At 45.5% G+C, this 19,992-nt stretch overlaps 1 protein-coding gene across 1 annotated transcript; it reads left to right on the forward strand.

Annotated features, from left to right (window-relative positions):
- Positions 1-82: 82 nt before the first annotated feature.
- On the forward strand, positions 83-19,379 carry RNF128 (ring finger protein 128). Its single transcript, XM_066334044.1, has 7 exons — positions 83-518; positions 9,942-10,189; positions 12,151-12,222; positions 12,778-12,860; positions 15,433-15,529; positions 16,439-16,616; positions 17,953-19,379. The coding sequence occupies exons 1-7, from the start codon at positions 83-85 to the stop codon at positions 18,087-18,089; spliced, it is 1,251 nt and encodes a 416-aa protein (XP_066190141.1). The 3' UTR covers positions 18,090-19,379.
- The last annotated feature ends 613 nt before the right edge of the window (positions 19,380-19,992 follow it).

Below are 19,992 nucleotides of genomic sequence, written 5' to 3' on the forward strand. Positions count from 1 at the left end.
CGGCCCCGCTCCTCCCCCGGCCGGCTCGGCGGCGCCTTTAGGCGGTGTGGCGGCCGGGCCGGGCCGGGCCGGGCCGTGCGGGATGCCGTCGGGGGCCGCGCTGCTGGCGCTGGCCGCCGTGCTTTGCGCCGTGCCGCCGCTCGGTCCCCGCGGGGCGGCGGCGGCCATCGCGGCGTGGACGGCCTGGCTGAACGTGTCGTGGGAGAGCGGCGCGGACCGCGACCGGAGCGGCTGGGAGGCGGGCGAGAGCGGCCTGTACGGGCTGGACTCGCCGCTGCGGTCGGCCGAGGGGCTGCTGGTGCCGCCCGACGGCCCCGACGCCTTCAGCGCCTGCGACGCGCTCACCAACTTCAGCGGCGCCCCCGCGGGCCGCCCGGGCTGGCTCGCCCTCATCCAGCGCGGCGGCGGCTGCTCCTTCGCCGACAAGATCCGCCTGGCCGCCGAGCGCGGCGCCGCCGCCGCCGTCATCTACAACTCCCGCGGCACCGGCAACGAGGTGCTGCCCATGTCCCACCACGGTGAGCCCGCCGGGACACCCGGCACACGGTCCCGAGCGGCCCCTGCCCTCTGCCCGCCCCTCGGTGTGCGGCCCGGCCGCGGCCCCTCGGGAATGCCGCTGCCTCTCCGCACCGCGGCAGCTCCTGCCCGGACAGGCCGGTGCTGTTTCGGGCGCTGATGGTGGTGGGTTTTTTCTCTGATTAGTGACTAACCGTGTCCGAAACCTGCGGCTGAGGACGGGCGGGCTCCGGCCGGGCCCTGGCGGTCGGTGGGTGTGCGGGAGTCACCGTCTCCGCTTGGGTTGGGGTCCTGGCCTCAGCCTGCGCTCTCCGGGGGATGGATGCTGAGGGTTTTGATGCCTGTTAGCACCGTGGAGTTGATTTGGGCTCTAAAGTAGGCTGGAGTTCCATGCTCGGGCGCTGTTTCTCCCCGTGCCCTGTACACTAACCAGCTCAGACATGAGCAAAGCTCATGACTTTTCTGTAGGCAACTTTTCAGCAACAAAATGCTGCTTTTAATGCAAATAGCTGAATGTCTTAGAAGATTGTTTTCCAGTTTGCACAGGCTGACACAGCTCGTCTTCTCTTGCTGTAGAAAGTCTCCTACTTAGTGGAAGGCTTTTCCTGACCTGCCCATCTTTCAAATGAAGAATGAGATTTGGCTGGTTTAGGCTGATTTTACCTGAGAAACAGACCTGAAAGCTGTGTAAATGCCTTCTGGTGACAGTCTAAGCAGGTGCCCTGTGTGTGACTGGGTGAGTGGCTTTGCTGGCTTTGTCCAGCTGATGGACAGATGTGCACCCTCCTGGGTGTGGTGGCATTCTGTGAAGTGACACTGCTTTGGGAAGCCCCATCTTCTGGAGAGAAATTGAACTATGAAAATTAATACTGAGTGGTTTGAAAAATAATTATATCCCTGCAGCAACCCTCTTCGAAGGAGTGGAGAGGATTTCTGTTAGCAGTAGAGGCAAGTGTTCTGGTGAGACAAGAAAACAGTAGCTGTCTCTGGAGGCTTGCTGTCTTAGTGAGCTTGCAGTCTCAAGGAGATGTAGGACTGTTGGTACTCTGCTTTAAGAATTCAAAACATACAGGCTGGATAGGCTCTGGCCTTTCTGAAGCAAGGCTTTCTTATGTAATCAAATAATCAGCTGACAAATGCTATTGAGATCTGGCTATTGCTGGGCGAGTTCCTCCTGCTGAACTGACAGAGCGTCCCTGCCCTGAGCCCTGTTCCCTGTGTGCTTGTCCTGCAGCTCTTGCAGGAGCTCCCTCGGCACTGCTGGCCTGGCTAGGTCACTGCTGAACCTGTTCCTGAGGGGAAGGACCGTGTGCTTCTGCCCCTCCTCTATCCTGGCTGCTGGAGACTTCCAGCATCTTAACCTTGCCCTGGGCTCTCTGCAGGGCTTGCTCCAAGAGGAGCTCCCTCCTTTCCTGTGCTGTCCTTATGCTTTCTGCTGAGGCATTTACATCAGTGGCTCTAAGCTGTCCTGATTATCCTGCACAATGGGATGGACACTCGAGGGCATGTTGAAACTTCCCAGCTGAACTGCAGACAAATAGGGCAGGGACTCCTTGCAGAAGACAGCTTCTGTCAAACCACTTATTTAACCTGCCCCACTCCTCCTTGCCATGTCGTGGCACAATTACTAAGCTAAGCTTGGGCTAAGCTTGTTGCTGCTGTTGCTTTTATTACTTGTCCTTGTCTTAGTCCCTCACTTTCTTTCCTGTTCCACCTTCCTTTTTTCTATTTCCCTGGACTTGAGTTCTTTTTCCTATCATTGTGTCTGTCTGCTAGTCCCTGTTCCTGGCTCTTCCTTCTGCTCACGGGGCTTTGGGGACACTGTCCCCAGAGTGACCACTGGCTGTGCTGGGGCCAGCCCTGCCTTGTGCCCCTGCTGGGGGCCAGGGCTCTCTGGTCAAATTTGACAAACCTTGAACGTAGCATGGCCACGATGAAACGAGCCACAAGTCATCATCCTCCCTGGGTGTGCCAGGGGCAGGATATTGCCTGTGCAGAGCTGATGAGCTCAGCCTGCAGCACTGCCCCCCAAACCTGGGGGCTCAGAGGGGGTCACGCTGCCCTTTGCTGGGTTGTGCTTTGGGATGGCTCCTCTCTGCTGGCCTCACTGGTGGCCCTGGTGCTTTGAGTGTCCTGCTCATCAGAGAGTGGCCTTTGTGCAAAGACAGCTCCTGCCGTGCCTCTGACGGCTGTGGCTGTGCTGGCTGTGACTTTGCAGTCTGGGTTTCCTGTTTGGCTTCATTTCTGCTCTGGCTGGGGCCATATGCCTTCGAATGAAACCAAACAAGAGCAAACACTTCCTCCAGGCTGAGGCAGTGGGAAGTAGCCAGGAGGTGGCTTTGCTGGGGTCAGGGGGAATTGGGGCAGCAGTGCTGAGTCCTCCCACCTGTGGGGATGGAGCTATCACCTGCTGCACAGAGGGAAGATTTCTGTGGGTGGGCTCTGATAAAGTGTATGACACAATACATTTTTCTTCAAAGAACCTTGGTAGTTCTTTGACAGAACTTTGAAGAAACAGCACAAAGTTATTAACAAAAGCTTATCTAAAAGTGTAGTATGCCTTTTTCTGAGGAGTTCAAACTTCTAAATAAGTTTTCTTTTTCTTGTTTAGAGACTTAAATGGGCCTATTTTTGCAGCAATGTCTGTGCTAGTCATCCTGCTTACAGAGGCTTTTTTTCTTATAATCATCATGTTCTGTCTGATGAATTCTTTATTGCATCAGTGTTCCATATAACCTTTTGGTGTGCTAACTTAAAAAAAAAAAAAAAAGAAACAACAAAAACAACCCAACAAAAGCAAACCACTCTGGCAATTAAAACAACAGAATGCAGTGAGTAACCAAATCAGATATGATCAAATCCTGCCTAATCATCTTTAACATGTAGAATGTCAAGAATTCAATGGAGTCCAAAGTAAAATTTGCTTTGTGGTTTACAAGCACAAACCCATATCAATCAGCAAACTTTAGTTTTAACTGTGCTCATTTAAGATGGTACCACTCTGTGTCAGGCTGAGCAGGGTTTCAAAGTACAGTTCTGTGTGCTCATAATTGCACCTCTCCGTAATCTCTATTGACCTTCTGAAAAAGACATTTGATTGGAGAAAACCAGCAGCATGTGGGGGAAAAAGTGCAGGGCAAGAGTTGGTTTGTGCTAAAGGTGGACCTTGCCTTAAGGTAGACCCAGGCTGTTAGGTGGCTTTGGCTCCAGGGCATGGTGGTGCCCCTGGGAAGCATTCTTTGGTGTTCAGTATTTCCTTGCAGCTGGTGAAGGAGGATTCTTTGCAGGTCAGAAAGCAGCTGTGATAATTTTCTTTCTTGTGGTGTAACTCTAGACTGGAGAAGGACATCACCTGATCTGCAGAGGGCTTATTCTGAGGGAACAGCTCTAAAGGATTGTGGCTCAAGCAGTAACAGTGTGTCCCGGGCCCACAAGGTCTGGTTCAAGTGTAAACTTACATCAGTGCATGAAAGGGGAAGGAAAGGTTAAATATGTAGCACTTCTACTTAACTTACTCTGCAGGAATTTCACAGAGGTGAAGCCTTACCTACATTTACTTACAGAAAACAGTGCATGGCAGCAGGGTCTGGATGGGCTCCACTGCTTTTTGTGATGTATGATCTTCAGAAACAAGCTAAAACTTTGCCAAGGTATCAAAAGGCTGATGTGACCTGTAAAACCATTAAAGATTGAGTCAGAATTGCAATCCCAAGGCAAGCTGTGCTGAGACTTTGTAAGCTTGTGTCAACAAATGGTGCACCTCTCTTGGCAGTGAGTGAAGACTTGTGCTGAGGACATGTGAGGAGAGGAATGAAGATGGAGGATCTAATTAATGACACTTCCTCTCTCATGTTCCTTGGCCACGCCAGATGAGCCTCTGCAGGTCATTAAGCCTTTCCAACCTCTCCTGCAGTTCGTTTTTGAGAAGGACCTTGCATGCACCTACCATGCCTGGATGGTACTTGCAGTCTGTAGGGCCTGGAGTTTGGAGCTCTTTGCATCCAAACCCAGCTTTTTGATGTGTATGTGCTGCAACTTCATGTGCTCAAACTCAGTTTGGTTCTCCTGGCTGCCTGGTTGAGAGTAAATTACTGTCACAAGCACCTGCAGCAGGTGGGTCTGGCTGGTGACCCTGGTCTCCCATCCTCAGGACATGGTGGGGTGTGACAGCTCCTGTGACAGCTCTCCAGCAGGCTGTGAGCAAGCAGGAGAGGCACTGAGAAACTGCATGAGAATAACTGGTGCTACTGACAGCTTCTGATCCCTGCCCTTGCTCCTCATGATGTAATTCAGGTACCTCTGTGCTGTGGAAAACTGTAGGGTAGGCATCATCCCTTGGATAGCCTGGAGTAGGTCTGTGAAGTGCCCTTGCACTTTGGGTTTACTGGGCTGCTGAAACGTGAAAGGATGAATGAAAATCCCAAGTGACAGCCGTGGTAGCAGAGGCTTCATTGTGAGGGACGTCATGTCACCAAAACAATGACAGTGCTTGTTTGCCTCCAGCCTTGAGTGTGCTGCTGAGCACACAGCAGCCAGCTCAGCACAGTTCCCCACTGTGTCCAGTGTGAGCTGACAGCTTCTCACAGACAGATGCTTTCTGGCTGAGACTCTGCCCACTTACATCATTTCACCACTGCCTTTCTCCAACTCCCTTGTTCCCAGTGAACACTCAGCTGCCACCAGCATGTGCTGAGCTCATTCTCATTCAGAGAGGGTGAGCAATGTGTTCACTACAGCAAAACTGCTGAGGAAACTCACCAAAGCATTTTCTTTAGGAATTTTGCTTGCTGTTTCTCCAGGAAGCTTTAGGTGCCGTTTGCTGGATTGAAAGGTGTTACTTTAGTCTTGCTGGTGGCACTGACCAAACAGCATGTGAAGAGAGCCTGCTCTGGGTGAACCTGCTTTTTTAGCAGGGTGGTTGAACTGGATGATCTCCAGAGGCACCTTCCCACCCCAGCCATGCCATGATTTTGTGTGAATGCTTGCCCCTGTGTGCTGAAAGGCTTGTGTGTTCAGGAGGAAGAGATCAGATGTTGTGCCATATGTCGAGTAAAGCAAGCTGAAAGTAGATTTAATTAAGCTGAGGTAATAGTGGGAGGAAAAAGGCAGTTCAGTCTAACAGTTTAGATCCTAAGGGGCTGTAGCTTTAAATAACTGCAAAATAACCTGAATGTAAATTATTTTTTTTTTTATCTTGGTGCCAGGTGATGCTTGGGGTGGAGAACATGGAAACAGGGGGAGAAGGAGCAAGTCTACCAACTCAGTTTATCCAGGCTGGTATTGCTGCTGAACTCTGAGTTCAATCACCCTCCCCCTTGCACAGGGGAGAGCTTATCTCAGGGCAATGGAGGCGTTTCCTCTGCCAGTGTCAGGGATGGAGGCTGATTGTGGGGATGGGCACATTCCTGGTGAGATTCTGCCTTGTGCCTGTAGATGAGGGCAATCAGCACTTGATTTTTTAACCACACTGTATACCGTGGGTGAGAGCAGAGCTGGCCTGCAGGGCTGGTTTCATTGAGAGCCCTCAGAGTGGGGGGTGCTGCTGAAATTTGATGGCTTTTCTGTGCACTGCTGGCCTGTCATCTGAGGTGAATTATGTAACAGGTAATACCAGCTCAGTCTGTGTACACTGCTAGTTTATTTTTCCTCCTACTGTAACAGATAAATCACCAAGCTTGTACCAGCCTGTTTGATAACCACCAGAAATCCCGTTTCTTACTACTGAAGTACAGCGAGATAAGCAATGTTCAAGACATTGTATTTTCTTTTCTATACATGAAAGATAGGTTATCAGATATTCCTCTTATGTACCTGAGGAGCCAGGTGTGATAAACTGGTATGAAGTGGTTGGAGTGTGAACTGACAGTGTTTTTTGTGTTAAAGAACAGGAGGTAGCTTGATCTCCTAATGCCTTTTTTGCTGCTGGTGGGGTTGGAGGAGTGCCAGGGGAATCACTCTAGCTCCTTTGACTAAGGCATAAGGCACAGCTATTACTGATCCCTGCTGCCAGCACCATATCTTAGAGATAAAAACACTGATCCAGGCACCAAGGCTGGAGTTGTACTCCATCTCCTGAAAGAGCCTTCAGATAACGTTTCTTCTGTGGTTAAGGAGAACCTGTCTGTTCTTTGAGAATTCAAACTCCAAAGTCTGCAGGTTTTTTGTGGTGGGTTTTGGTTTTTTTTTTTTTTGGTGTTTTGTTTTTTTGGTTGGTTGGTTTGGTTTTTTTAAGTATATGAAACATTCAAAATCAAGAGTAATTTTTGGGTGAGGGCAGAGGAGGTGACTTGGAGTTCTTGAGTTGGCCTTGGTCAGTGGATTTGTTTGGCCTTGAGATCTCTACCTTGCCTTGATGTGTTTTAATGCATTAATAGATTGTGATTTTATTGTAAGAAGTCAGCATTTTTTAAGGCACAGATTACTGTTGCATTCTAAATATTGTGGGGCAAGTGTTCTCCAGGCCCTACAGCTTGCTTGGTTCAGGATAGATTTATCTGTAGGACACAAGAATGTAGCCCTGGATTACAATAATCACCTGAAATGAATGTGAAAAGGCAGGTGTGTACTATGCAGAAGTTAATGCTCCCTGCTCTGTGTCCCCCTGCACATCTCATTTCTCTGCTAGATTGTCAAAGCTGTAACTTCATGTTTAGGGGCAGAAGTGTACTGGCAGAACAAGTGAAGTCTTTTCAGGGCACGTTTTTGTACAGATAATGATAACCACTATAAATAGATGCAATTCCACTCTACATCCAAGGCAAACTGATCCAGAGGGTGAGACTTTGATCCCAATCATGCACTCTCCTTGTGGCCCCATGTGCTGTGCCCCAGCTCTTCCCTGCCCCAACAAACCATTGGGGTTCCTGTGCTTCATCATTCCCCTTAGATTTTGGCCAGCTGCTGCCTTACAATTTGGGAGGTGCCCAAAGAGGCAAGCTGTGTTTTCCTAAGGAGTTGAGTAACTTTCCCTCTCCATTTTCACAGAAAATGGGAAAGAGGCTGGGAAATGTTTAACTGAACAGGTCTTGCTTCTGTTTAGCAATGAGCCCATTATCAGCTAAACAGGCAGTAGATTAATTTCACCTTCTAGTGTCCCTTAAAAACCGTTTCAGAAGCTTCAGTTGAACCACAGAAGCTGACACCTGGGCAGAAAACCTTGGGTTTTTCTGAGGTTTTTGCTGTGCACAGCTAACTGACTTCCCTCTGCTTTGTTGGAGTCTGTGGTGGGGAAAAAAAGCTGAGCTGAGAGCAGCTGCTGTGCTTGAGATCCCTCTGCAGGTGTCCCCTCAAACATCTCCTTTCCTGCATTATGGCCAGGCCCTGCCAGGAGCCTCTGTCTAGGCTGGTGGCTTCAAGGCCACCATTGCATATTTCCCCCTGTCGTAGTGGGACCCAAGTAGCAGCTCAGAAGTGTTGGGTGATCCTCTTGCTTTTGTGACAGAAGCACAAAAGCTGTCACAAACATGTGCTGGTAAAAATGACCACTCATTTGTGCCCTCCTTGTGCCAGTGTCAAAGCCACCAGCTTTGTGCTCATCTACAGCAGAGCTGAAACTGCAGCAGAAATCTCTGAGCAGGGTCAGAGAGGATTAAAGCTGTCGTCTGGTGACATCCTTGTGAACTGTGCAGTCTGAGACTTAAATGGAATGTGTTTCTTTTAGGGTAATTAAACCTTGTTCACAGTGGATGGTTTAGTGGCTGCAATGGTTTTGCAGGCTGATGGTGACATTTCATTAATAAGAATGAATGCTGTGCTGAGTCTTGTGCTGTGCATAACCACAAGATAGATTTACTGTGAGACATGCAGAAATATAGGGGAATAGGGCAGAGCAACCATTTTTGCTCATTTTTGGCAGGCTTTTTTTTCCTCATTGTTGCAGCCTGTTCTTCCACACTTTCTTCTATGCTTATGAAAGCAAATTTCAGCTTCTAACTTCTGACTTCAGCTCATTTTATATATGATGTATAACCCCTGGTTCATCCTAAAGAGTAATTGCAGTCTGAGGGACTTTCTAAACTTTTTTTTTCTCTTCTCTGTGTGATATCATTGTCTTTACAAGGAGCTTTCTGAATAAAAGATGAGTTTTGTCCCACTGAGGAAAGTTGCTTGCTGTGTTGGATCACAAGCATTGTGTGAACAAGCTGGAAAACCAATAAACACTTCCTCTAATGACAGCCTTTGTGGTTTAACACCAATTCTAGGGTTTTCTTGGTAGCTGAAAATTGAATAACTTTCAGCAAAGGGAAATAACTTGAGTAATAGAGCAGATGGAAAAACAATTGGTCTTCCCATTAAGGAGTGTTTGGCCGGGGGGTTAGCTAAAAATAGCACTTTGTAACAGGCTTTATTCTTCCCCCATGCAATGTCTATTATGAATGTTGTGCAGTTGATGCCTTAATGCAGTGAGACTCCTGATTAGCTGGTCTCAAATCTGCTTTTCTTGTATTTAGTTTAGAGAGAGAGCAGTGATAATTTACTCATCACCCTTTCTCTCTTTGGTTTTTTTTTTTTTTTTCCCTCTTGAGAGCCTCTCTGTTATATTGGGACTTTCTAACATTTCTACACATGGTATCAAGTGTCCTCAAGCCCTTGCATGTCACTGGAAGGAAACCAGCTTGCTCTGGTCTGTGCTTGGTGATTGGAGTTGCTTGAAATTTCTTCCTACCATAAACACCTTTGTTCCTTTGACTTGTTGTGATGTTCAACTAAGCCAATAAACCTGTTTTAACCTGTTGTTAAAACCAGGATGGCATTTGGCATCTTGCCCCCAACTGTTTAAAAGTGGAGCACGCCTCCCTTCATATTTATTTCCCTCTGAATCTGCAGTAGAAACTCACAAACCCACTTAGAATTCACAGTGTAATTTCCCTCAATCATTTCTTTATTGCTGCTGAAAATACAGAAGTGGAGGGTGATCTGTGCCTTTGATTGCTCAGTGTCTGGGGCAGTACTCAAAAGTACTGTCAAATTTAGAAGAGAGGTGTTAAGAAGCAGCAGTGGAGCAGGGAGGGGGTTGGATCCATTACAGGAAGCAATCCCTATAGAGATATCACGATGCCCAGTGATCTAACTCTGCAGAGGATTTATTTTTGACTTCTTGTAGTTCAAAGGCACATTAAAATGTAAATGCCAAAGTGTTGCGTCTAAAATAGGAGAGTCTGTGTCCTATGTAGAAGTGAGGAATGCTGTGGAAAGGAATGAATCTGAACATGGTTCATTTACCTGTGCTGCTCTCAGGTAATGGGACATCCTTCCAGCTGGACAAACACATAGTGGTGACACTAGTTCCATCAGTTCCTATTGAATCTATAAACGCTGTTTAGACACTTCCCACAGCCATTTCTTCACCACTTGAACAGGACCTCCAAGACAACGCCTCAGATACAGCACCTGGCAACTGAGCATGGCTTCCCTTTCTTTTGCAGGTGCTGAAAAGATCGTTGCAATTATGATTGGCAACCTGAAAGGCATGGAAATCCTGCACCGGATCCAGAGCGGCATGAAAGTCACCATGGTCATCGAAGTGGGCAAAAAGCGCGGCCTCTCCATGAACATCTTCACCATCCTCTTCATCTCTGTGTCCTTCTTCATCGTGGCTGCAGCAACTGTGGGCTGCTATGTCTCTTACTCTGCTCGGAGGCTCATTATGGCCAGGGCCCAGTCCAGGGAGCAGGTGAGTTTGTGCCATTATTATACCCTCATCTCTCCGTGGTGTGGATCTTGAGGTTTTTGTAAGTTTTGGTTCAATACCAAAATGGCTGAATTTGTTTGTTTGATCTTTAAAATGCTAAGAGGTACATCTTTGCTTAAAGTTTAAGCTTAGGTATTTTTTTCTTAGCTGGTTTTATTTTTTCTGTGTTGGGGCTTTCATAGTTCTAACGTGATTCATGTTTCACATTCGCTTGAAAAACTTCACAAAATGCTTTGACATTCCAAGCTCGAGTATCCTGGTAGACTATTCAACATAAAGCTTCTTCTGCAACCTTTCTCCATCCCCTAGAGGAGAGTGTTCTGCTGTTCTTGCCAAAATCAGTGTTACAGGTGACTTTGCCATTGATGCATTTAATGAGAAGCAATTAAACTGGTGCCCATGCTAAACTTAAAATAGTGTTTCAAGTAAATTATTAACAGTGCAGGCAGTTGGGTCCTGTCTAATATGCTTGGCCTGACATTAGATGTGTAGATGAGATACTGTATGAGGGAGTACATTCCTAGAAAGTTCTTTTTTCAGTTAATAACAAATAGTGGTGACAGTTCTGGCCATATATGAGGAGTTCATACATTGATGCATTCCTGCTCTGTTGATGTTGCCCCGTGTGCTGCTCAGACTTTGGGGGCCTCAGTAAACAGCTCTATGTGGCTGCTGCTCTGTGGCTTCAGTCTCAAACCTTGACAAGGACAACATCATTTCAGAGTTAGCCATAAGTGACATACAGGAACATACACTGATGTCTTCAGCACAACTTCACAAACTTCCAAAAAACCTCAATAGTTCTTGTTTCTAAACAAATCTGCATGTTTGCATCCCTCACCTTTGGATTGTACGTGTCTCTTCCTTGATAGTTTTCAGCTATTAAACTCTTAAAGCATGCACATGGATACTCTTATATTAGGGCACAAAACCAATGCTAATACAGAAATAGCTCATTTTGTGCCAGGACTATTTGACAGGGTCCCAGGGGGGTGTAAAAATGAACTTGTTTGCTGCCTCAGCACAAGGAATCTTGTGCAGATTGAATGGCCAGTCCTTGCAAGATTGTTGGGTGTCAGCAGCAGACCTCCTCCCACTTGTCCTTCTGCACTGGTGCCACCAGAACTGCACTTGGAAAAGCTTCATGTACCTGAGCTAAAACGCCTAAGGAGATGAAATGCTGGAAAGCCAACAGTGCAGAGTCCTGCATGCAGCAGTGGGATTGGAAAGAGGCTTTTGGGTTAGCTGCAAGACTTGGGTCTAGTCTGTCCCTGAGGTGAGTGTAGTGTTGTGTCTGGAGCTGCCTGAGGTGCACAGGGTAGGGAGAGGACAGCCTCAATCTTTGAGTCAGTGGAACAGCACCGACCTGTGACCTTTAAACAGAGGTTGGCTCCTGGGCTAATTCCAGGCACTGCAGGGACAGCTGGACAGCAACAGTTGCCAGGCAAGCTGTAAAGCAGAGGAGTAGTTCAGGGGATATTGGTGTTGATTGATAAAGAGTCTCTCTCACCTTTCACCGGAATGTTTCTGGCAGAAGGGTGTCCTAAAGTGAGTATAACATAAAACAATTAGTTGTTGAACTCAGTGTTCTAAGTCACCTTGAAGGCTTCTGTTTGTTTTGGCTGGGCCTAATGTGATCAAGGTATTACCTTGCATCCTCTCAGGCTAGAAAACCCTTATAATTCCTGTGCTTTGTGAAAACTTTAGATTCAGCCAAAGCAGATGTAAGTGCCATCTTGGTGTGTCATCCAGTCAGCAACCGCATCAGTATGTCTCAAAATTCTGTTTCATGTTGTCTCCAAATAGAATGGTCATGCTTACTCGTATTGTTTTGGTAACATCTGGGTTTTAAAAGTGTTGCCTGCTTGCAGCAGGCCCCTGGATAGGTTTTGGAAAGGGGACAGGGGCTGGCTGTGTGTGACCAGCACTGCTTTGTGTTGCAGCGGCGCCTGAGGGCCAGGGCGAAGAAAGCCATTGAACAGATGCAGCTGCGCACCCTGAAGGAAGGGGACAAGGTAGGAGTGACCCTGGGACCTCCCCTGCACTTACAGCACAGCCTTTGCCTGGAACCCAGGCAGTTCCCTAGCACTGAGCAGGATGCAGAAGTCTCTCTGAGCCTGTAGCAGAGACCAGGTCCTTTTCCAGGCCTCGAGATTTATATTCATATAAATCAGTTTATTTTGTTAGTTGCGTGCTCCTAGTCTTGCTGATGTGAGAGGACCTGATTTGCTGGCATAGATGCCTAAACATAAACTAGAATCTAATCAGCTTCCCTGGCTCTTCTTGTAACTAAAATTGGAAGTAGCAGTTTCTAAACCTCTACACTAGTGCCTCCAGTAATCCAATTACAGTTTCAGCTGGAATTTTAAACCATGGGTTTAAACTTTCAATGCTTCTTTTGAAGTATCAGCTTGACTGTGAGTAATCCACAAAGTGTGTTTATATAGGATTATATTTGGGAGCATCATAGATGACTCTAGCTAGACCCCTTTGTCTGCAGTAAATCCGACTGGGGCTCAGAGGAAGCTTTCAAAGTGTGTTAAAGCTGTACATTCATTTCACTGTTTTAGGAAACTGGTCCAGATGGAGATTCCTGTGTTGTGTGCTTTGAGCAGTACAAGCCCAATGACGTGATGCGTGTTCTGACCTGCAAGTAAGTTGTCTTCCAAACTGCCCCTTTATCCAGAATTCTGCCATGTTTGTTAACAAACTTTCATCAAGTTGCTGTGCAGTGAGAATTCTCGAATATCTATCAAAACAATATTTTGAACAGAGCACACATTTGTAGTGTGCATCAATGGCCTGTGTTCATAACATCCCCTGTGAGTGGATTGATACACATAACTGGGCAGACCACAGTGTCCCTCAATGGGATTCCAGGACTTTTAAGGATTTCTTCCTTTGCTGCTGTATAAGAATTATACACTAACTTGCAGGTAATTGGCAAAATGTTGCTGTTTAAATTGCTGTTTACTAAGACGATTTGGTTTCTGCTGAATTTGTTCAACCACACTGGCTTTTTGTAGTTTAGAAGAGAGCATTTCTAGTTTTCTGTGCATCCTGTGAAACAGAGACCAAAATAGAGCTATAGCAGTTTATTTTTCTAGAATTCTCTCCTGTTGTATCTCACTGCTGTGGAAGCCTAGTAGTGAAGCATTAAGGCTTTAATGTGATTGCTCTGAAGGTGAGCAATAAAGCTGCCTGAGGGCATAAGGAAACTTGTTCTGTGGGATTTCCCCCTGTGCCTGCTGACTGGAACTGCTCTGACCAAGCTTCTCAAATCAGAGGGCTGTCACCTGAACTGCCCAACTTGTGCAAAGGAAAAGCTGTCATAACCCATAGGGAGGGTCACAAAAAGCACTTGGAAACATTTTGTCGTGGGAAAACAAAGTTCTGAAGACTAGAGAAATGGGTTGGTGCTGTTGTGTGCTGAGCAGTGCTGCCAAACACCAGCAAACCTCAGCTGGAATTACTTGTGCACCAGGTTAGAGTTTTGCAAAGGCTTTCTCTGCTCCCAAGCAGCACGACCTCTGAGCTATTTTGGTATTACAAAGTTAGTCTGCCAAGGTGTTATCAACCAACTCCCTTGATCTAATGCTTAATACTTTTTAAAAAAAGATTGAATAACCTTTCAGGCATGTATGTTAATGATTTTCTAGTTGTCTTGTCATGTTTATGGTTGTGGGTAATTTTGTTTAGTAATGGACTAAGTGCCACAAGTACAGAAACTTGTAGACAGGCTCCAGTCACTGTCTGATAGGAGACCTGACTTCTCATTATTTCCCTATGAACCCTGCTAATCTTGGTATGAACCTGCCAACAAAGCATGACTTATTTGGGTAAGAGTGGAGTAACATCTATCTATAAAGAACATTGCGTTCATTTTAAAGTGTAAAGAACATTGTGTTCTTTATACACCAGTTTGCTGCATTTGCTATGAGACTGCTTTTATGTACATTTGTGATGTTTTGTTCCTCTGTGGCCCAAATGTAGCTCTCAGAGGCATGCTAGCTTAAACTGATGACAGGGACTTGGTAATCTTCAGAAGTGGTGCTATCTGCCAGTATCAACCATATTAAATTGTCCCTCAATTTAATATTGAGTTATAAATGGATATTTACTGAGTTATAAACGGATATTTACTGCAAGAACATGCTTGATTTTGGTGGTTGACCTCAACACTGAGACCCTACCAGCTGAAAGCATTTAACTGTGTCTATGAAAGAACTAATCAAAGGAATGTTCCTGTGAGTCACATTGGTGGTATCTGAGTCCCTGGGGTGTGAGTGTTTGCTGAGGGCATTTTTGTCCAGAGAGTCAAACTGAAGGCATTTACAGTTACACAGGTTCACAAGTCCAGTATTAGTTTCAAGGACTTAAAATAGGCATCAAGGAAGTTTCAGGTTTTATTCTAATCATGACTTTGGTGCAGCTGGAAGGAAGTGCCAGTAATATGAGCCGAGTTGGAGAATCCTTGGATCCTACTGGAGTGTGGGCTGCTGAGCACTGGATGTGGTGATCTCTGCACTTAGCTCATAATAGGGTTGATTAATACTGAGCAGTGCTTGTTTGCCTTGCTGTTTCTATTCAGGCTGAGGGAACAGACAGATTACAAGATTCCAAGTCATCTTCCTAAATCTGTGGCCTAATTTAAACCCATTGTGGAACTGAGTGTCTTAATAGAAGCATACATTTGCATCTGTGATGGCTGAGCTATATTTACTTTGAGTGTACAGCCTGCCAACTATCCACTTGGAATACACAGTGATTGCACAGACAGAGTAAATGGGTGGGAGTACAGTGTAACTTGAGGACATAACTCTGTGAGATGCTTTGCCTATGCAATTACAACAGAAACAAATGCTATTTAGTCATCTGCATCTGCATGACAGAAGTTAACCTTAAAGCTAAGGCTGAAATGTCCATAATTGTATCATTTAAATTATCAGCTGGGAATGTATTGCACACAGTTTTGGAAAAACAGCTTTAGACTGTTTAGGTGTAGCAGAAATGGTAACGCTGAATTCTAGCAAGTTGTATCAGGATATTAATATTCACAAACCAGCTACAGATTAAAATGTCAACTATCCATAACTTTCAGCTGAAACTTGTGGCAAAACAGGGTCATCTATTCTAGAAGGAACTAATTCTTGGTGTTACAGAGCTGGCACATGAGCAGTGTTCCTGGTATGAACCCTAACCTGTTGGCTCCCTTCTTCCACCAGCCATGTCTTCCACAAGACCTGTATTGACCCCTGGCTTCTGGAGCACGGGACGTGTCCTCTGTGCAAATGTGACATCCTCAAAGTGCTGGGTGTTGAGGTAAGCCAGCAGCCTGGCGTGGTGGCAGCTGCCAGTCACAGTGGCACACTGGTGTCCTGACCACATCTGGAGCTTTTTCATGCTGCCTCCAGAGTGATAAGCAGGTGATAAGCACAGGTGTTGCCATGTCTGTGGTCAGATGCTGTAGGAATTCCCTTTTAGGGAAGCCTGCAGCTGACCTGGTGTGAGTTGGTATCACCTCAAGGCTTGGGCAGAATGTCAGCCAAAGCTGACTCATGTCTGATGGAAGAATAACTCTCAACTCTTGTGCTCACAGCTAAGGGTGTTTCTCAAACCTTCAGGCAGACTTTGACAACTCATACTGGCTCTGAAAGCAGCTTCTCTTCAGGTGCTCAGTACCTGAAGCCTTTGAAAAGTGAATGTGTCAGCATATATGACATTTCTGGAACTGCATGATTTCCTAGGATACATCAGGGGTTTCTGATGTGCTCTGTAATTGCTCATTGTTGCAAGTGCCAGAGGAAGATGCTGTTGCCAGTGCCTGATGCTGCCTGGACCAGCTAAAATGTAAGCCAGAGTTTACCTGGGGGAGGCAGATCTGCACTGAGTGGAAGGAAGACTCTTCTTCGTTCTGGGTAAACAATGCAGAAACTGTGTCTGAACTTCCCACTCAGTTAGGCAGTAACTGGTTTTCACCTCTGATAACCTCTGGAGGTTAACAGCAGAGCTTTTATTCCATTTCATGTTTTTCCCTCTGCCTAAAAGTGCTACAGACTCAGTCCTTGCAGGCACTGTTCTCCCAGAAAGATGCATGCTCCTTCCAAGGGTGTAAATTAACCATTGCTAAATTACCTGCCTTTGTAATTTAACCATTCTCTCTCTCTCTCTTTTTTTTTTTTTTTTTTTTTTTTTTTTTTTTTTTTTTTTTTTTTTTTTTTTTTCACAAAGATGGATGTAGAACCACGGTCTGAGCCTGTGCAAGCCCCAGGATCCAGTGGCCAAAGGCCTCTGTCCACTGTCACTATAGTTAATGAAGAGGACAATCTCAGTGAAACAGCATCATCTGGATATGATTCTGTACAGGGACCAGATGAATCTGCTCAGGAGGCACAGGCACCATCAGAAAGTATGTCTGCTGTTTGATCTGCCTTGCTAGATCATTTGTGCTTGGCTGCTTAGGCTGGGAGTTAGGGGGAGTTGCCTTCATAGCATCTCACGGGGCCTGAATACTTTGTTTTTCAGGGTTATCTTACTCCTCCCTTCTGTTTTAGCTCTTAGCTCTGACACTTGGTCTTTCTTTTCAAATGAAGCACCACCTTAATGTGAATTAAAAGCCAAACTGTATGAAAGAATAGTTCAAAGTCAGAGGCTTACTACTTCAAGAGCAAAGAGATTTTTCCAAAGATGTCTCTTTGGACATTTCATTTAGATGAGTGAGTGTTGCTTTGTTACCACATTGTCTGCTTTAAGTAATTACTTACAGAAAACTTCTAGGGAGTCAATCTTGCTCTAGCTTAGATGGTGCAAAATAGAGAAGATACTTCAATTGAATTACCGATTTGCCAGGTCTGAGTCATCCTTGAACACTTTAGAGCATGATAATTTGGAAATAATATCAGATTTTTTAAATACTTTATCTTTTTGACCAAGAGCAAACAAATTGAAAATGTCTCTTTAGTGCTCAGCTTTACCAATATGTACTCAGTGTTGCTGTTGGCTTTGAAAATGAAAAGGTTGCAGGTAAACAAATGAAAATAACTATCCCCTGAATTGTGCATGGCCTTAGGAAGGGGAACACTCTATTTTCCATGGGAAAATTTGGGACTTGCTGCCTGTCTCCTGCAGGACACATTGCTACAGCAAGTGCAGGTCTTTGCGGGGGGCCTGTTGAAGCACCCCAGTAGAGAAGAGGACACTTCCTATGAGCTAAACATCAGAAATTGAAATTGCATCTCTCTGAGCAACTCCAGGTTTGCTGGGTTAGTTACATGGGTCATTCTGGTGTGTTCTCACTTGGAGTGGGAAGGACACACAGGGACATGAGCCAGACAAGGTCAGCCTGTAGGGAGAAGGCTTTCCTCTCCAAAGCAGCATGGAGTCCCCCAGTTTATCCTGAGCCTGGTCTCTGGGAGTTGCTCTTGATGCCTGCTTTCAGCAGCCTAAAGATGCATGACCTGCTAATATCCTCCTGGTTGGATTTTGTAGCCTTCTGTGGCTTGAGCACACAACTTCAGCTTGTTCAGCACTACTGAGCTGAGCAGGCACCTCCAGAAAGGACAGGCAATGGCAAAAATGGGCTCCCAAACTAAAAAGGTAGTTGGAGCATGGCCTTGGATTTCCATCTCTGCAGGAGAAGTGCAGTTGAGCTTGCACAAATCAGGTTTGTGTGGTTTGCTTTGAGGTGGGAATGTTTGGATGTGGCACTTTTTAACTTGTCTTGACTTTGGTTTTCTTCTGTCCAGGTGACAGCACACATCCTGTAAATGATGAATCTCCGCCCTCTACTGAGACTGTCCTTTCACAAGGTGACAACCCAGGTTTTGAGGGAGATGAAACACACGTCTGTGAAGGCAGGATTGTTTGTGAAGTCACCTTCTAAGAACATCCCCAGCCACATGGTGCAAGCCTTCTGCAAGGAGCTGCCTACTGCCATTCCATAGAAACCAAAAGTTGCAAGACTGTTGCAGAAAACACTGTGTTGGCAATGTTCAGATAAATAGACTTGTCCAAATCATAATTGTACGGTTTGCCTTTCTTAAAACTGCATTTCCCACAGGAGTCTTAACGCTCTCCAGATAAAGCTGTCTTAAATATAAAGAAAACCAGCAGGTTTTAACTCAAACAAAAATTCCATCTTCAGCAAAGCTTCTCTACTGCGTTTGAGTTAAGTGAGAAGATTTTTACACCATAGTTGTCTCCACTGGGAATTGTTTTGAGTTGGGTTTTTTTGTTGTTTATTATTTTCATTCAAGTGGATTTTCATGGTAAACAAATTTATTTTGATCTGTTCTAATACTTATTTATGAGACAGTTTTGTTTAAAGCAACATGGTATTTAATGTTTCAGTGCACTAATTTGATAGGAGAAAGTGCAAACTAATGCTCGTCAAACTGGATTTTGTCCACAGTGTCTTTGGTTCTCTAGTAACCGACTGATTCTCTACCTCTCAACTCCAACCTGCCAACCACACATTCCTAAAGGGACGAAAAGAGAGCTGCAAGCTGACAGGCCAAATCTGACTTACTGTAAAGGGAACAACTGCAGGAACTTTTCAAACCTTGTTCATGTGAATCTGGAAGATCCTCAAGCGATTTGGGGAGCTATAACCATCTCTAGCACCAGCACTATGGCCGAGTCCTGGCCATGTGGGAGTCTGGCTTGACTTCAGGAAAGACTCAGCCAAAGATGAAAAGAGAGATTCTTACCAAAGGATCTGCTGTGGTTTGTTCAGAAATGATCCAGCCTCTGAGAAATGCTGCACTGTTGCTGTCCATTGTCTTGCTCAAGTGCACAAGCTGCAGGGAGAGCCGATGTCCTGTGAGTGTCACAGAGTTGGAGAAGCTGTCTGTCCTCTGTGTGGAGTTGAGATTGGGCTCAAGTAGGAACACTGGGTGCCTCAATAGTAAGTGACTTGATCTTGTCCAGTGAAGGTAACTAAGGACATCTTATAAATGCACTTTATTTTTTTACCTCTCTATCTTTGACTGGTTTCTACTGTTTAGTAGGATTTTGGCTTAGAGCCTCCAATAAATAACTTAAGAATCTGGGGAGGAAAAGCAATGCATTTTCTTAGCTTCGTAGGACAAAAGAAATGGTTGTAAATATTTCATAATTTGTATTGAATTTGAATATGAAAATGTAAAATGTAAATAAAACTCTATTTTTGATGATCCTGACTGACATAAAGTATTACCAGCTCTTACGGAAGCAGATGCTGAATTTGCCCAGTCTCACAACCTTGAAACACATCTTTCTTTTGGGAGGCCAAAAAGAAGCAGTGTTTGCTCAAACTAATTTGAATTAGGAGTGCTAATTATGTGCAGGATGCTACTGTTACATGGCTTGAAATTGTGTCGAGATACTGTAACCTAGTAGCTGTACTCCATGATAAAGAAAATCCAAGCACCTTAGGACGTGTTCAGTGAGCTGCTGAATTGTGCTTGTAGGCACAGAGCAGACTGGCTGCATCTCACTTTTCCTTTGTCAGGTTGCTTAGCATCCCTTCCTTACTCCAAAGTCTCTGTTTGCTTTGAGAAAAAAAAAACATTTTAAAAATTATTACTTGTCCTTTGTTCTGTACTCTTACGATTTACAGTAAAAGCTTGTTGCTCTCTTGGCTGGTTTGGGAGCAGTTAAATCTTGACTTTCTTTATAGCTCAGTTCCAAGTCTAGTCTAGAAAATAGCAGTTGGTTCTGAGCTCCAGTTATACAGCTGACTATAATCAGGCTCCACTCTGAAGCTGTCATTTGCTGTGATTGCCTTTTTATTCTACGTCTGCAGT

The sequence above is a fragment of the Sylvia atricapilla genome, chromosome 21 (assembly GCF_009819655.1).
Source record: "Sylvia atricapilla isolate bSylAtr1 chromosome 21, bSylAtr1.pri, whole genome shotgun sequence".
Taxonomy (NCBI): domain Eukaryota; kingdom Metazoa; phylum Chordata; class Aves; order Passeriformes; family Sylviidae; genus Sylvia; species Sylvia atricapilla.